A 17,702-nucleotide genomic window follows, 5' to 3' on the forward strand; every position below is an offset into this window, starting at 1 on the left:
TCTTGATTTTCGCAGAAACGTGTTGCGTAGACGACGAATTGAGGACACACATATTTGATTAGATGACCAAGTCAAACAACTATTTGGTTGTTTTTTACCTAAGGCATACATAAACCATTTCGATAACAATAGGTAGGTAATGATCTACCTACATGTTTGTCTGGCAAGGGGTTGGAACTATCAAAAGTGTCTGGCTAATGAGGAAACATCATATACTTATTTCCCAAGTATTATATTTAAAAATTAGCTTTTATACTATGACGTATATAAAATTATAATTTCATGAACATATACGGCGTTACAAATAAACTTGGTATAATGTTATAACTGACTAGCTGACCCGGCAAACGTTGTTTTGCCATATAAAGTATAATTCACGCGATAGTTTTATAAGTAATAAAATATTGCCTATATATATATTGTACATCATTTTGTTCTATTGTCAATAGTTTTTGCAGCGTACGCAAAAATAGGTTTTCTATTTTACACCTTGTGTTACAAAATAGCAATTTTATTACGGATCCCTAATTTTGAAAAAAAATTCAAATCGGACCAGTAGTACCAGAGATTAGCGCGTTCAAACAAACAAACAAACACTGCAGCTTTATAATATTAGTATAGATGATAAACAAAGAAAATGCAAAATGTTTACAATATCGTTGACAACACTGTCAATACAATGATAATTCTGAAGTTTTCCGAATTACAAGCTGCCTTGCAAATAAACGCGGGAAACGTTATACGTCCGAACAAACCATACGTAAGCAAAATGTCTATGTGTAAACATTTTACATATTCTTGGTTTATGCTTAGTTATAACTATATGCCATTTTTATTTGTAAGGCCATAAGTGGTCTGGCAAGGGGTTGCCACGATGTTAAGTGTCTGGCAATGAATAACGTGATTTTGAATAATATTCGGAAGGTAATACCGAAAGATCGCACTGCATTATTTGATGTATTTAGATCGGTATTTTACAAACCTTTAGTACCGTTTACTCAAACTCCATAATGGTCCATCGTTATGTACCTGTGTTGGGAGCATGCGTTGACATTCTTTAATAAAACAATATAGGTCTGGGCTCCACAGGCTCTTACTCTATAATCTAGGATAAGATACTTGGTAGACCGTACCGGTTTATTTGCCCGTAATTCACAAAATCATCATTATAATAATTAAATTGTCTTTGTTATTGGAAATAAATTATTATCTTACACAAATAAGTAAACAATAATGTCTTTTAACTTTATCGTGCATGAAATACGACTATTATCATTCTCAAAGTCCAGTTGGTAGTAGTGTGTGTGTACCTGATAAATTGCGACGAAATAAGACCACTGATAAGGAAGAATGCAGTTATGTGCAAATTTTATCATTTATTACTTTTTTAATAAGTATCACGTACGAATTAAGATAGATATCCATCGACGGTTGGAACTTCAAATGGTTTTGGCAAAGATTAATTTTTGAAGTTAATACTTCTGTATTTTGTGGGTGTTAACCGTCACTCTCGGATATGTAACGCAGTGAAGTCGGCTCGAAGTCATGCGTCATGCTCGTAAATGCGGGCTACTTGTCGTGGCAGGATGATCCTGTTACCAGAAACTCTACTATATGTTTTTAAAATAAAATTTATTATCTTTTATAATTGCTAATAAAATGCTCGCGAAATACCTTTATTTATTTACGTTGTGTGTGGATTGATGCATCTACAGCTGTACTCTATAACTCTTGTTTTTACTTAAAAACAAGATTTAATTAAAAAATTAATTTACGAATACTTTTTTTGGCTTACTCGTGTAGGGTTTTTTGTTGCATCACTTTACATAATATTATATTGTAATTGAAATAATTTCTGAAAAGATGAAACTGTAGGTAAATTTTGTTTAAAAAAGAGTCGCAATGAGTTTCTTTTCCGAAGTGACGGTAATTATAAAAAAAGAACTTTTGACATTCTCATGTTTCATTTCCTTGATCTACATAAATAAAGTGATTTTGATTTGATTTTGAGGTCGTAAGCACAGGCCGGTCGTTTATTTTTTGTAAGGTTAGTAATTTCGTTTTTATTAGGTATACGTTTGAAGGCGGTATTTTTTTGTAAAACTGTTCTAATTATAATTCATTCACCAGGTCAGTTCAATAAAAATATCTCCATAACCCTGTTTTGGTTGATTTTTAAATATGCCGAAGTTAACTGTATACAATAATTTGGTTTTTATAAAAAAAAAAAAACAATCAAATAGCAACAATCTATGAAATTTGAGAAGTTCCCTCAGATATTCATTCCATCATCAAAATGAATTTCATTCAAAATGAACACGCATCACCTGATATTTTTTTCTTATTAGTTTAGTATTATGTTACTTCTTCTTTCAGTAAAGTACAAAATTCGCGAAGCTGCAATTGGTGTAGCTACTGAAATTACTGGGTAAACTTAACTTAACATCTGATGTCTTGATTAATTGTAGTGCCGCTAAGAATTTTTGGGTTCTTCGAGAATCCTGAGCGGCACTGCATTAAATGGGCAGAGCGTATCAATTACAATCAGCTGAAAGTCCTGCTCGTCTCGTCCCTTATTCATAAAAAAAGCTTACGATAAAGAAATAAACTTCAAATGATGTTTTTGCTAGGCTAGGTAGGTATGTGTGTTTGTTTGTTTTGAAAAATTTGGATAAGAAAATAGGTGCATAGATTGAGTATCTTAGGTTAGGTAAGATTTTACGTGAGGAATCGTTGATTCGACACTTTCAAAATATTATGTTGAGGTCATATAAGTACAGATTGTGCGATATTAAGAAGTAATTGTGTTTAATTGATAGTTCTCATAGTCTCATACCTGTTTTATTTGAATATTTTGTGAACTCGAAAACTATTTCAAAATCAAATTCAAATATTTTTATTCAAAATAGGGTTCAAAATCACTTATTGAACGTCAAAAACTACCACCCATTTAAAAGAGACCGCCTCAGACCTGAGAAGAATGCACGCAAGAAACTCAGCGGGCTTTTTTTTATATATAAAAATATGGATTACAATGTGATAACGTACAATAAAAATTTATAATTAAAGAGCCTGAGGGTGTTTTCTTTATTTCCAGTCCGTGGTCAGTATTTAAGAAAATCGTTTATGCTGAAATTAGTGTTAGAAAAATATTCAAAATATGCTGAATTAATCTAAAAAAGACTATTTTATCGCGCCATAGGCATTCTACTTCAATTAAAACAAAATCTTGCTCAATGATAGTTGCTACAACAAGACTAATTCTTAGATTAGATAGTTTGTCAATAAAAAGAAAACGGGGAAAATAGAATAACGGCGCGAAACGAAAACAGTTTTTGTGACAATTTACAAACAATCAAAAGTATGTACTGAGAAGAGAAAGTACCGATTGTTCAACTCGGAAGTCTCATAGCGATGCTGACATGACACCCCATACAATGATCCATTCATATCTGCGCTAATTAAATGCATGACACAAATTCACATAACGCGATCTCACCTCTGACTCCCAACAGTCTTTTCGTTGTTTATTCTCCTTCATTCCGCCGGAAAACGTCATAATATCCTTGAAATGGCAACACTAGTGTCCTTAGAATAACCTCACACACACAGTTGACGGAGCTTTCACTGTTTATCGTATCGCGACGCGGGATGTAAACATTGCGCACGCATGTTCGGGTGTCGCGTCGGAGCGCATGCAGTGTAGCGACAGCTAGAGCGCCGCGCGTCGAATGAGGTTTGTAGCGAGCGGAAAGCTGCGATCCTCTGTAGTGCGAGTACTCTGTGGCAGCCGGCTGTATGGCGGGGTAACGGGTACGCACAACAGTTAACTTTCTCTCCAGTTAGCGCCATAACTTGTACGACATCGAAAGTCCCCACAACCTCAGCACCACGGGTCAACACCTCCATTAATTTTCCATTACTTTTATAGAAACTGCGGATGCAAATCGTGTCAATCTATTTTATAGCTACTGCTATTGTACAGTGTAGCAATAGCAGATTTGTAGAGACCAACTTGATATTTTTTTTTATGAAAATATGGGACGAGACGAGTAGAACGTTCAGCTGGTGGTAATTGATACGCGCTACCCATTACAATGCAGCGCCGCCCAGAATTCATGAAAAACCTAAAAATTCTTTGAGCACTACAATTGCGCTCGTCACCTTGAGACATAAGATGTTAAGTCTCATTTGCCCAGTAATTTCACTAGCTACGGTGAAATAGCCGCCGTTGTGGTACCCATAATCCAGCCGGCTTCCTCTGCAAAGGAGCCTCCAACTGGTAACGGAGTAAAGTAAAAAACAATCGAGTATAAAACTTAATATGTAATTGTAATATTTACAGTTATCGTTATATAAAACAAATTATTCTATAGCTATCATTACATAGTACTCATTATTACAACATGTCATTAATAATAATTTATACAGTAAGTATTTAAAATAAAGCAAGAAATTATTATTTATTGGATTTTCTATCGAGTCATAAGCACAAAATGTACTCGCGTTAAAAAGGAGAGAGATTCTTAAAAAATATTGGTAGGTATAATAGATTATAAAAGAATTTATGTTTGTACACAATTATCATCATAATTATTGAAACTCGTATAGTAAAACTTTGCAACAATTAAAATTTACACATCGTGAGAAAATTACTTGTGTTCATACTAAACTTTAAAACGTTGTCGGCTCAGTGGACTAACTCAGAGAAGGTACAAACTAGGAGACGAGCCGACTGTAGGGGGTAATTGACAGCACCAAGTAACAGTTCTAAAAATAACAATCAATAAGAAATATTCACAAGTGGAAATATTATGTTCTTACATGTAAAGTAGATACTACAACGTAAAAATAGTCTTATCACATTTTATGGTAAATAATAATACGAAGATTATTATACAAAGTGTGATGTGGTCGAAGGCTGCTTGTCGAGTACTCTCGGTCGCGGGATGTCCTATCCGTGCAGAAAGAGATTGAGATTAGGGATAGAGTTACCAATCGCTAATAAAATGCTCACAAAATACTTTTATTTATTTGGTTTTAGGTCAGGTTTTACGTAATAATTTACATTTACTTTATTGATGTAATCGTGTAAGGAATTACTTTTAAGTACTTATTTGACATAAGAGTATTTTTATTGCGTCACTATACATATTATAGTTGAAATGATATCTAGAACGATGCAGCTGTAAATGTTGATTTAAAAGAGTGGCAATGAATTTCTTGCGACTTCTTCTCATTAACGTAAAAAGTAAAAAAACTTGACATTCATAAGTGTCATTTCCTTGACCGTCATGAATTAAGGGATTTTGATTAGATTTAATTTTGATTTGAGTCACTTCTATTCATTTCTCGCTGCACGGTATTCCTCACATCTGGATGAACGTCACTTAGACACTCAAGTTTTGAAATAACATTTCGTATTAAGTAACAATAGCTTATACAAAATATCAATTATATTTTTTTCGTAGTTTAATGGTAGGTTACTTTATGAGCTATTAATCACATTATTTGACTGCACGGTAGTAATCTCCGCTAGAATATCGAGTACTGAGGCACTCACTCGTATGATGGCGTTGTGTGAACTAACTAACGTGAATAATCTTTAGATCTTTGGAAATCCGATCGCCTTACAGATAATAGAAAAACACCTACTACCTACGTGTTATTATTGCAAATCTAACAACAAAACTTTTAGAAAAATAAGTCATCATTTTGGCGTTTACTCGACCTACAATGGAATGGTCTCGAGAGTAACCATTTCTCTATACTTCAATGACCAATATATTGCTATCTGATCCTTAAACCACAGGCATATAAGAAGAAGCAGGATGTAATTATAACAAAAATTGCTGCCCATAGTGCCATAAATCATGGGTGTATTAGGGGCACATGCTTAGTCAATATTTTAATCGACATCGATGATCGATATCGATTAATTTGCAGAATGAAAAAAAAAAACACTCGAGACTCTCCCGGGCGATTAATTTCTGCGTATAATTATCGTTGCCATCGGGACAAGCCAAAGGCAGCGAATTATGACATTAGTATATTATATATCCCACTATTGAAGCTATATAGTACACACTTGATACTTTTATAGTATATAGCTATATAGCGTACTATGGGGTCACTATCTTGATGACGTAATACGAAGGCACTGGCTAAATGTACCAACCCGAAAATTTACATTTTTTTATATTTACACAAGCAAAAAATTTATGATTATAAATAAACCAACGCTCATACATTTTCACAAAATAATCCAGCTTGTATATTCTTGTTAATATAATAAATATAATCACATGATTCTGGTTCAAAATAAATCCCAAAAAAAAAACTGAAGCAACATTAAGCTGTATTCAAACAGAAAATTAAAAACAAAATGACTGGCATTTGAACAGACCTACTAATAAATTGTGACTTGATTTGAGTGCTCTCAAAATCAATATTATTTTGTTAATAATATATTGTTGCTATGACGTAGGAACCAGATAGGTTTATATGAAAAAAAAAATGGAGTAGGTATGAAAAATATCATTATAAATATCTACAAAATACTCATTCTTATATACCTGCAATTTAAAAAAGAACCTAATTAATACAATAAACACATGTCAACATTGTCTTTAGAAGATTTGTAATAAAAGTACAAATGTGTCATAAAATGGACACACTATAAACTCGTGGAAGCATTCCTACTGAACCGAACGATCTTGATCCTACAATATTTTTTATTTAATAATCATTTAATATAGAACGAATTACATTAAATACGTACAGTAACATGTTATTCTTAAATAAAATCACAATAATTTTATAATTAGTCGTTCAATGAATTTTTATTAAATACAGTTAAAATGAACATCTTTGCAAAATTTGATAAATTAACAAAGATTTAAGGATATTTTCTAATTGTTATTTAAAACAATAACGTTTTAAGGCTCTTGTCTCCATACATATAATATGAATTGTTAGTGTAGACAGTATATGTGGTCGTTACCAATAATGCCTATTGCCTGAAATAGCTGTGTATACTCAAAATCATTTCTCAACTATAATTCAATTCATGAGTTATAATCACATGTTAAAGGTGCCCCGCGGTTATTCAAGTAGATCAGATGTCGAGTACAGCCGCGGTAAGCACATCACTAGCGCCCCCTAGAGGCCTGGAGAATATTTTGTAATTCTGTATATCTTATATATCTTTTGCTCTGTGCTTCCCCGGGACGTAAAAGGAATAGGGAAGGCCCAAGCCCAAAAGTGGTGTAAGTGGGCGACTAAGGACACCAGTGGGAGGCTTCTTTGCACAGGATGCCGGCTAGATGATGGGCCTAAAGCAGGTTCTATTTCTGCTGTGAAGCAGTAATGTATAATCATTACTGTGTTTTGGTCTGAAGGGCGCCACAGCTAGTGAAATTACTGGACAAATGACACTAAACATCTGGTGACGAGCGCAATTGTAGTGCCGCTCCAAATTATTTGGTTTTTCATGTAATGGGCAGGGCGCACCAATTACCATCAGCTGAACGTCCTGCTCGTACCGTCCCGTATTTTCATACAAAAAAAAAAGTATATTAACTTCGTTCGGTTCGAAAAATTCTATGTATCATATCGTGATTTTTTTTTGTAATATAATATCATCTCTCGAATATTTTTTAAGAAAACATGAATATATATAGTATTCAACAAAGAGCCTTAATACGTTCAAAATTATTTTTACTCTTCATCAATTTATTTAACATTAGAACCACTTAATCTACACATGAGCTTAGAGCGACTGCTGTTTAACAATTTGTTCCCGCCGAAGTTTCTAGAGCCGTAAGCCAGAAATAAATCAGCCTATAGCAATAGACAAGCGTCCATTACCGAGCCAATTCGCCTAATCTACAATTTACTACAATGGAACCATTTCGTTTAACATTAATTGTACAATATTATTGCAATTCAATAACGTTACAGGATTAAAATATTATCGAGTATCTTTGAAGGATATATTCGATGTTATAAGTATGAAAAAAACACCTCACATTATAATCCGCCAACGCTTATGGCACGGGACAGTAATACACCAAATTACTAAATACATCAAAAATGGGAGTTTCATTCGAACAAACGTCTGATAAAAGCGTGTTACAATGTCAATAAAACCAGAAAGAGCAAACGAGAGCCAGACATCGGCAACACTGTTCGCACTAATAGTAATTTTCTTGCATTCACGATTTCAAATAAGTAACTGAATAATTTGTTATTTTTAAAGTGATAACCCTCACTTCTGGGATTAATTAAATTAAATGTGCAATCAAAATTTATGAACGATGCGGAACTCGAACCCGAACCTCTCGGGTCCGTCCGATCGCTCTTCCAATGAGCCAAACTTTCGAAGGAGGAGATGGAGCCACAACCTGAGCGTTGAACAAGACATACCAAAATTTACGATCAATGCATCACTCGAACTGTTGGTTCAGTGGAAGAGCGCTCGGACGGAACTCGAGGGGTCGCGGGTTCGATTCCCACATCGTTCATATATTTTGGTTGCAAATCTAATTCTGAATATTATCTAAAAATTAAAAAAAAAAATCAGTAAAACCACTCGTTCATTGAGCATCACAAACATTACATTTACACATAATTATATCATTTGAGACATCTTTGTAATATCAGTTGTACCTATGAAGAAAACTCAGATGTGATAATATCAAGCTCACTTAAAACTCTTTATACTGAATTAAATAAATGATTTCTCAACAAACACCATTACAATATTAATCGAATAAAAAATTATTATTTAATACTTTTATATAAGCTTATAATATATATTAGAGTCAAGACTGGTGACAAAAATAGTTGCTTTAAAAAATAAAATTCTATGGCAGTATTGAGCAGGAAAACTTGAGATATAGCAATATGGACACTGAAATCTCTTTTGTATAATTTCTACTTCAATGAACTGAATCGTTTTAACGGCAACGTATAAACAAATTTATACAAACATAGAGGCGTGGTCCGCGAATGAAATAAATACGAACACTTCTAGCATAATGACTACATCACGGACGAGTAAAAAAAGAAGGACTCAACGCCGTGATATTAGCAAGTGAAGCACCGTTATGCTAGTGTGTGTGTGCGGTTGCGGGGGATATTAGTTACACAATTTTTTCTCCCTTAAATAATCATATATGGCCACAAATACTTATTTAGTATCGTTTTTACACTTTTTCACAACATACGACGGCGTTTTTAAAATATTTTATTGACACGCAAACTGATCTGTCACAAACGATGACAATTCTCATAATGGCCGCCTATCGGCCTGTAGTAGTGTAAGTGTGTGGGCTATGTATTTACACGTAAATCGGCTTGTATTGGTGCTACACTGTTATGTAAGGTGACAGGGAGTCCTTATTTTTTTACTAGTCCGTGGACTATATAGCTAATTTATATAGCGTACTAAAAATCACATTTCTACATAATTTCCTAAGTCGGATCGTTTCACATAAAAACAAAATTCGTACATCTCACAGAGCTTCATAAACTCACAATCGACCACAATCAAAGTATCACTAACCTTCGCGAAGGTCAAAGAATGTATCGGTACGCTTAAAATACGCGAAATTAATATACAATGTTCAAACAGTAATAACAAATTGTACTCGACGACGCTACGATGCAGGTGACCTACGGAGGTGATCACCGAACACGAGAGCTTGCGGGCAGGCGACAGTTTAGAATAGTAAACAGTTTATCGTCGCTGCGTGCGTACACGGAGCGTGTACCAGCGGGTCGTCTAGAGTGCGGGTACGTGCACGGTGCGTGCTCGACCTTCCAACAGTACTAAATGATTAGAAAGAAGCTCCGCTACTGTTGTCTTTTAGCTCTGCCGCTGTCAACCCCTCGTTTTCTCACCCCTCACCGCACCCGGGTAAAGGCACAGGCGTCATGGTCTGTGGAACCTAAAAGAAATACCAAAAAATCAATAGGCTTAATCAATACGGTATACATATAGTCAAATTTAAGTCGTGCACAAGATGCCGGCTAGATTATGGGTACCACAACGTCGCGTATTTCTGGCGTGAAGCAGTAATGTGTAAACATTACTGTTTCGGTCTGAAGGGCACCGTAGCTAATGAAATTACTGGGCAAATGAGACTTAACATCTTATGTCTCAAGGTGACGAGCGCAATTGTAGTGCCAATCAGAATTTTTGGGTTTTTCAAGAATCCTGAGCGGCACTGCATTGTAATGGGCAGGGCGTATCAATTACCGTCATCTGAACCTCCTGCTTGTCTCGTCCCTTATTTTCATAAAAATTATCAAAATAGCTAGAGATAATATAAAATATCAAAGAGCAGCTTCATTGGTCAAACCAACGAAAGAGTGAGTGTGGTGAGACGAGTGAAAGAGAAGCTATACCGGCTTTCATTCGTTGTTGTTTCTTTTGCGGACAATGAATTGCATACAAATATTCACACGGTATTAGGTAGAAACAATTTTCAAAATATTTAGTTCTAAACAGCTGTTATTTTCAGGGGTCTGTTATTGGTAGCTGATAGTTCAATAGTATTATTCTATAATTTAGTATCTAGAAGACTACTTATAATAAAAATCTATTTAACCTCAAAATCGTATGTTATTTAGAATATCATTGTTTACTATAAGTATTTCTAATATTTTCTATAATAGTTCTCATAATTTTAATATCGATAAAATAAATACGAAATCTTCAAGTTTGCATAGTAACCGACGTGACAGAGCGATATCCTGCAAAGAGTGAAATCATCTACCTATAACGGTAACAGTGTGATCCTTATCAGATCAGTACAAAAGCTGTGTGATAACTTGAGAACCACTTGGATCACCAATACTAGCCCGCTCACAAGGACTAGTCCGTATATTAACAAGCACGTAGCGGCGACGTCAGGACATTCATAACTACGACGTAAAGACGTCGCATCATTGTGTGTCTTGTACCGCATTTAGAACGATACGACATGGGAACTGTAACAAGGAGTTCTTATCCGCATATAAGACCTCATTACTCTATGGTTGGCCGTCAAGCTAAAGTTAAAGAATAAATGATTCAAAATTTGAATATTGACGCGGATAAGAACATAATTGAATAAAGAGAATAGAAATGATGAGAAGTGAAAACGGTCAGCCTTTAGCCTAATATTTAATATTAATTATAAGTAACATTGTTTGATTATCCAACGATCCCGCGTGTGAGGGAGGACCCACGCGCTACAGTACCTTCAAAAAAAGCTCGTACTTAAAGGTCCGCAGCGCTCTTGTGATTCCTCTGGTGTTGCAAGATAATGTGGGCGGCGGTGATCACTTAACACCAGGTGACCCGTACACTCGTTTGTCATCTGTTCCATAAAAAATAGTGAGGTCTCAATAACGCACGGGGTTCGCAGACCGTGTCACGTTACCTGGTCAGGTGCTTGCTGTCTTCGTGCACGGCCATCTCGGAGCTCTTGAACTCGTTGAGCTCCCGCCGGATGGCCGCCTTGTCCCGCGGTGTCAGCCGTGTCCACGGCTTGTCAGCGCGCCGGTCATAATCGTGCGCCTGCCATACAATATCATTTTATGAATGAATACACACAGACTCACACAGACACATTTCACACACTGACCCAGCAAACGTTGTATTGCCATATAAAGTTATACTAAAAAAATCAATATTTAAAATTTTTGGGGTATAAAAAATAGATGACGACAGATTCTCAGATTCCTACCAAATATATCGTACTACAATAATTGTATTCGATTGCCATCTTGCAACCCTATAGCGGTTTTGTGGATGGAACAGAATAATATAAAAATCACGATACAAAAATAGTTGTAGATCGTAGAAGGGTAAAAATTTGAAGTTGTATTTTTCAATGCTAAATCGTAATAAAATAAAATAAATATATCAAAAAAATATATATTTAGGGGTGGGTCACCCTTATCACTTAGAGGTATGAAAATAGATGTTGGCCGATTCTCAGATCTAACCGATATACACACAAACAAGATTACAAACAAATTGGTTTAGCCGTTTCGGAGGAGTTTGGTAACAAACACCTGGAATTTTATATATAAGATAATTAATATGTTTCATTTGTCATTGTCATTTGTCGAGGAATCACTGACCCCGAAGATACAGTTTTAACTAGTTTCGGCGTTAGAACTCAGAGATACACCCCTTTTTCATATCACTGCAAAACCGTTTTAGAATTTTATTACAATTTAACAATAATACCATGTAAATAATGAACTAGTATTAAGTATATAATGAACATAGTAAAGTTTATAATTTTAATTACTTGCAGTGAGTGTAAAAAAATGAAAATAAATTATTTTTAATTATTATTATTATATAATATACTATATTATAAATCTGTACACTCGGTATGTATGTACTTTTATAAGTCAAAAAACGGCGTCACCAATCGTTACGAAAATTATTTAGATAATTCATACGTCTAGATGGACTGTGACAGATGTAAACACGTCGAAAGAAATTGTGGCGAACTGTTAACCTCTATTTCCAGCAATGCACGCACACTAACGAAAAGTGACATACAAATATTTGGTTGCGCAATTGCTAAGCTATCTATGATGTTGATATTTATTTCTTATGATCACCCGCTACTTAGCCGGTTCAATTATGTTTTTCTTATTGCCTAGGCTGGTTCTACAAAAAATAAAAGTATAAATCCTAACTGTATTATAAATGTTTAATTAGTTTATTGTTATATTTTAACACCCTTACTACACAACCCATCATAAAAACAATTCCTCACACTTCTATGGGTACAAGAGGGCATATATGTGTTTTGTAATTTTGGTACTATTTAAACACTTTTATCCACATTAGCTCTTAAATTTTTTCAATCAATAAACATTCGTACATCCTCTCTATATGATTCATAATTACATTCATGGTACACTATATACATCAAAGTGAAAATGCAGTGTTCACTTTAGAATCTGTTATCGTTTCAAAATTATATTAAAAATAAAGTACCTAAAGAAATGTGAAGAAAACCAACTTCTAGCATCGCTTTTTGAACAAAGCTGTACTGAGTGTCTTTGGGGCCATCCATAAATGACGTCACACGTATTTCATGATTTTTTGACCCCTCCTTCGTCCTTGTAACATCTGGTCACATTTGTGCGACCCTAGTGTGTGTGACGTCGCATTTTTTTTAAATCTTAGATTTTAAAATTTATGAACATAAAACAGCAGTGTTCCGAAATTATTTTTATTTCGTGACGTCACCTAATTTGGGACCTTTCCCCCTTATGCCACACTTAGACGACCCTCACCATTAACGTGTGACGCAATTTATGGATGGTCCCTTTGCTTATTTGCGATATTTGAATCCATTAACTTCATTAAATTAATAAGATTAATACATAGAACGGGCTAAGTATGGGAGGGATACTATAAGCTCACGTAATTAATGAATGCCCTCTAGTACAAGTTACAAGCTAAAACTGAAACAGGCTGTTGAGACACACAGTTGTCGCAGTGACAATCAAAAATTGACGTACTTGAGTGACTTCAATGTAATCGTTGAAGCGGATGATCTTCTTCTCTTTGAGCTCGTCGACTGTGGGTCGGAAGCTGAGCTTGCGCAGAAGGTACCGTTTCTTTTCTTCTTTCTGTTTCTTCTCTTCAGCTGGCGACTGGCCTGTAAACGTTTTACATAGGTATTTGTGACTTTCCTCGTATCAACTGATTACATAAATGCCTTCGAAAGTTAAACAATTATTATCATCCTGTTATAACAGAAGATAATATTAAAGCCATTGTTTTATATAAGACGGGGCAAACGGGTAAACGGCTAACCAGCCAGTTTAAAATAGATGACAACTAGCCGCTCATAGACATCCGTGAAAGCGTAAGGTGAACACATCTCGATATCGGTCTTTTAGAAGACAGTATAAGCTCAAAATACCATAAATCGTATCGGTTCGGCAGCAGCCGGCATATGCTTCCGCAAAGAACTGTGCAAGCTTATGAGTTCCAAGTAGGCTAAGCCCGGTTTAATTAAGTACAGTGTCTTCTAAGGATGTCGTAATACTCACTTTTTAGGATGTTCCTCTCGACGAGCTCCTCAGCGGTGGGCCGCATGGACAGGCGGCGTATGAGGCGCGCTCCTATCGCCTCCCACGACTCCTGCCTCTCGCACTCACTCTGCACCACCAGTATATTTCTGCATACACACACATTACTTCAATTACAGCCCGATAACTAATCAAACGCCACTACTAAATATGTGACGCAGTACTTCTGTATCGAGCCTAAGTGGCGAAACCGCGCGATGCGCGCACGCAAATCGGCGACCGCTGCTTCGTACAAAATTCGCCAAAGATGATGCGAGACTGAAAACATGCTAATAACGCGCGATTAACACACAAACTGTTGGCTATACCCCAAAAATACCGAAATCGAGAGACCGTTCATATTAATTAACCGAGGTCGTTCGGGAGTCTTCCATCGCCACCTTCAACTACGATTTGGCACGTTGTTTAGTTACTTTAGACATTATACTATGTGCATATTTCCTGTAGCGTACTAGAGGTGTAATTATTGCGTAACGGTGAAACAATGTCAGTGCCAAGAACGAAGACGAGGAAGCAGGAAGAAAAAATAGACAACAATGTCTGACACATGGACGAACGTAAAAATAAAACTCCCGGGCGCGAGTACATACGCGTCATCCCGCAAGCGTAACTCTGTCTGACTAACAATGTCATTTGGGAGTGGGTTAATTGGGATTAATTTATCGTTACATTACGCGAGTTTATGCGGTCGCCATTCTATCATGCTCTCAAATAATTATGTATTGAATATCAACTGGGTGTAATCTAGTTTAATAGTTGCGAACTAAAAGTCAAAATGTAAAAAATCATATCATTTGCGCGCTTTACGCGTGAAAGAATCTTTTTCTTGTGTTCAAAGTTCAAACAGACTTTCCCAGACTTTTTTAGCTCCACGCTGGTCGTATAAATGTTCGTGTGGACACCAGGCATAATATTATGTGTTTCGGTATTTGTTTCGTCAGGGGCTACACCGCTACATTTCATTATAGACGACATCACGGTCGAGTGGTTAGTATCCCTGACCTCTCAAAGCTAAAGGTTCCGGGTTCGATTCCGTAGTTCGTAGTAGGTGCTAACATTGTGTATATGAAAGTTTGGTTCAGAGTATGTGTGTTTATATCTATTTACTAGCTAGTGACAGACGTTGTTCTGTACATAATAAATAAAATACTTTACGCATAATAGTTCATACCATCAAGAATTATTTTGTAAAATATGCTCGCTGTTGTTATAATAAAATTGTTTCACAGTAGAACTTTTAAACCGTGCGTCAACAGATTCTCTCATAGAAAATATGTTCATACAAAACAAATATTAGAAATAAAACTAATTAATTATGGCTTCGAAATAAAAACTATTCTATCTCTCAAGTTAGTCCAACTTGGCTGCACACGAGCAAGAACTTCGGTTGGTGGTAAAAGATACGTCCTCCCCATATAGAACTACAATATCTCTAACGGAGATACAGATAGAACAGGAAATCAAGTAGCCGAAGTAACAGATTTCCATAGACAAGTCGTAAACAGTTAGCCAAGATTGAAATTAACTCCTTACGCCCTTATTCATAATAGTCCGCTAACTTAAAACAGCCGCAAAGGAGTGTTTTTTCGCATTCTTAGGTCAATAGAAGAAGACAGAGTGAGAATTAGCAATGCTTTAAGTTAGCAGACTATTATGAATAGTGGCTATTATAATAGGGTTAGTGTTTTGAATTGAGGATATGAAACGAGATACACCAACAACAGTCAAAATTGGCCATCATAAATCTATGATCATAGTATTGTCTTTGAGTAACGCGAGTGTTACACATTTAAATAAAACACTTTTGAAGGATTAAAACGCGTGTAATTGTAACTGTGTTTTGCGTCGGAGTTACTTTTATTAAATTTTTATTTTAGTTAAACCGACGTTTCAAGATCTTTCCAGATCTCGTTTTCAGGGGGACCTGTTCTATGATCCTGCCACCCACAACGCCAATTAGATTTTTGAACAACCCCTACACGCCCTGTGCGGCGCGCTCGCAAGATGTAAGATGTTAAATCTCATTAGTCATTACGCCAGTAAATTCACTGGCTACGGCGCTCTCCACGCCGTAACACAACTAGTGCTGAGACACTACATGCTTGACGGCAGATGTGGTAGGAACCCATCTAGCCGCACCAAGAAACCTCGCACTAGTAATGGATGTATATCATCAAAATATATCGGTATCTATCACTAAAGTACAGGTGATCCCACTTTAGAGTTTAAATAGGTTGGAGATTTTTTTTAATTCTATATAATCTCAAATTTTCTTCTAACTTTATTTATATTTAATTGCAGCATTTACATGCCATTTTGACAAAATAGTGACATGATCCTGCTGCTGTAGAAATTTTGGGACTTTTGATCAAAGAAATGCGAGATGTAGTTTTGGCAGTCCTCTCTTGATGAGGCTAACATCAATATACGGTCAAAAGAATTATGAAGAGACCGAAACAGGTAGAAAAATAAAGGTCAGGGGTATACGGCGGGTTACAACGGTATTTACAACTCCCTATTATTGTTCTAATTTAAATACCGTGGGTGCCCGATGCATTAAAACACTTTCAGCGCAGCTAAACAGCGCTGCGACATTTTAAAGAGGCTAATATTTTTTTGCGCTGGGAATAATTTTTACGTTAGCACCACTGCTGCGGGTGGTACTAATTCAATATAACTCGGCTGCGGAATTAGCTTAGATAGTTAGCAAGGTAGCACCAGTTGCACCCTTGGTACCACAGCGGTGCCTTTTGTAAAATGAATTATTTGTGCTCTGGGTTTTAAAGGGCATCGCAGCTACTGAACGCTGCTAAGAAGCAAAATTTTGCATCAAACTCAATTTGCTCCATGAATAATCGCTTACCATCGTCTGAATGTTTTGGTCGTACAGCACGAACACACATAAACTGTGTTATGAGCTAAAAACTGTTTTGTAGAAGAAGTAAACAACATTTTAGACGTCATTTAAATAGTTAGACACTGTTTAACAAAACACATGTCTAGGGATGTTTAAATTATTTTTTGTAATAACACCGAAACTGTTTTAATAATAAACGCAATGTAAAGTAACTCCAAGATTAAAATTACTTCTATTTGTCATATAATTATGTAGTGACAAAGGTTAGATAAAGTCAAACAGATTTAAATTTGGAATAACTTTACTTCGCGTTCATTAATAACATAGAAAAAGACCATAATATAGCTATGTTACCTGTTAATAAGCTCCTGCCGGTCCGGTCTGAGTGCCAGTTTGATATTGAGACTCTCTTTCCGCGCGAGTTTGGCCGCAACCCGCTCAGACTCGCTCGAGTAGTCTCCGTCGCGGTACTCTCCCTCCCACGGGCGCGCGTTTTCCTTGTTCTCCAGAGTGTTGCCAACTCGCACCGGCCGACTGCTGTCAATTATTATCATAATTAAATTGTATCTTCTAGTTGTACTCTTAAACCAGTGGCAAGATGGCCGTTTTTAACTTCCGCTTATCGTCGGCTATAGATATTTTTTTTATTTGTCATGTCACTATTTACATTTGACAAAACGGCCATCACAGCGTGCCACTATAGCAATACATTTAAATTAAATAA

At 35.9% G+C, this 17,702-nt stretch overlaps 2 protein-coding genes across 2 annotated transcripts in view; both read right to left on the bottom strand.

The window, feature by feature from the left end:
• The window catches only part of LOC126970700 (atrial natriuretic peptide-converting enzyme-like), a 39,856-nt gene extending 36,028 nt beyond the window's left edge, over positions 1-3,828 (bottom strand). The window contains exon 1 of the mRNA XM_050816793.1: positions 3,500-3,828. Coding sequence (XP_050672750.1) covers positions 3,500-3,559 — 60 coding nt within the window. The 5' untranslated portion in view covers positions 3,560-3,828. The remainder of the gene's footprint in view (positions 1-3,499) is intronic.
• Positions 3,829-7,494: 3,666 nt separating this feature from the next.
• The window catches only part of LOC126970581 (phosphatase and actin regulator 1), a 37,677-nt gene continuing 27,469 nt past the window's right edge, over positions 7,495-17,702 (bottom strand). Inside the window, exons 6-10 of the mRNA XM_050816570.1 lie at positions 17,333-17,515; positions 14,083-14,210; positions 13,546-13,685; positions 11,433-11,569; positions 7,495-9,953 (exon numbers count right to left, since the gene is read on the bottom strand). Of these exons, the coding sequence (XP_050672527.1) occupies positions 9,938-9,953; positions 11,433-11,569; positions 13,546-13,685; positions 14,083-14,210; positions 17,333-17,515 (604 nt within the window). The 3' untranslated portion in view covers positions 7,495-9,937. The remainder of the gene's footprint in view (positions 9,954-11,432; positions 11,570-13,545; positions 13,686-14,082; positions 14,211-17,332; positions 17,516-17,702) is intronic.

Source organism: Leptidea sinapis, chromosome 21, assembly GCF_905404315.1.
Source record: "Leptidea sinapis chromosome 21, ilLepSina1.1, whole genome shotgun sequence".
In the NCBI taxonomy this organism is placed as follows: domain Eukaryota; kingdom Metazoa; phylum Arthropoda; class Insecta; order Lepidoptera; family Pieridae; genus Leptidea; species Leptidea sinapis.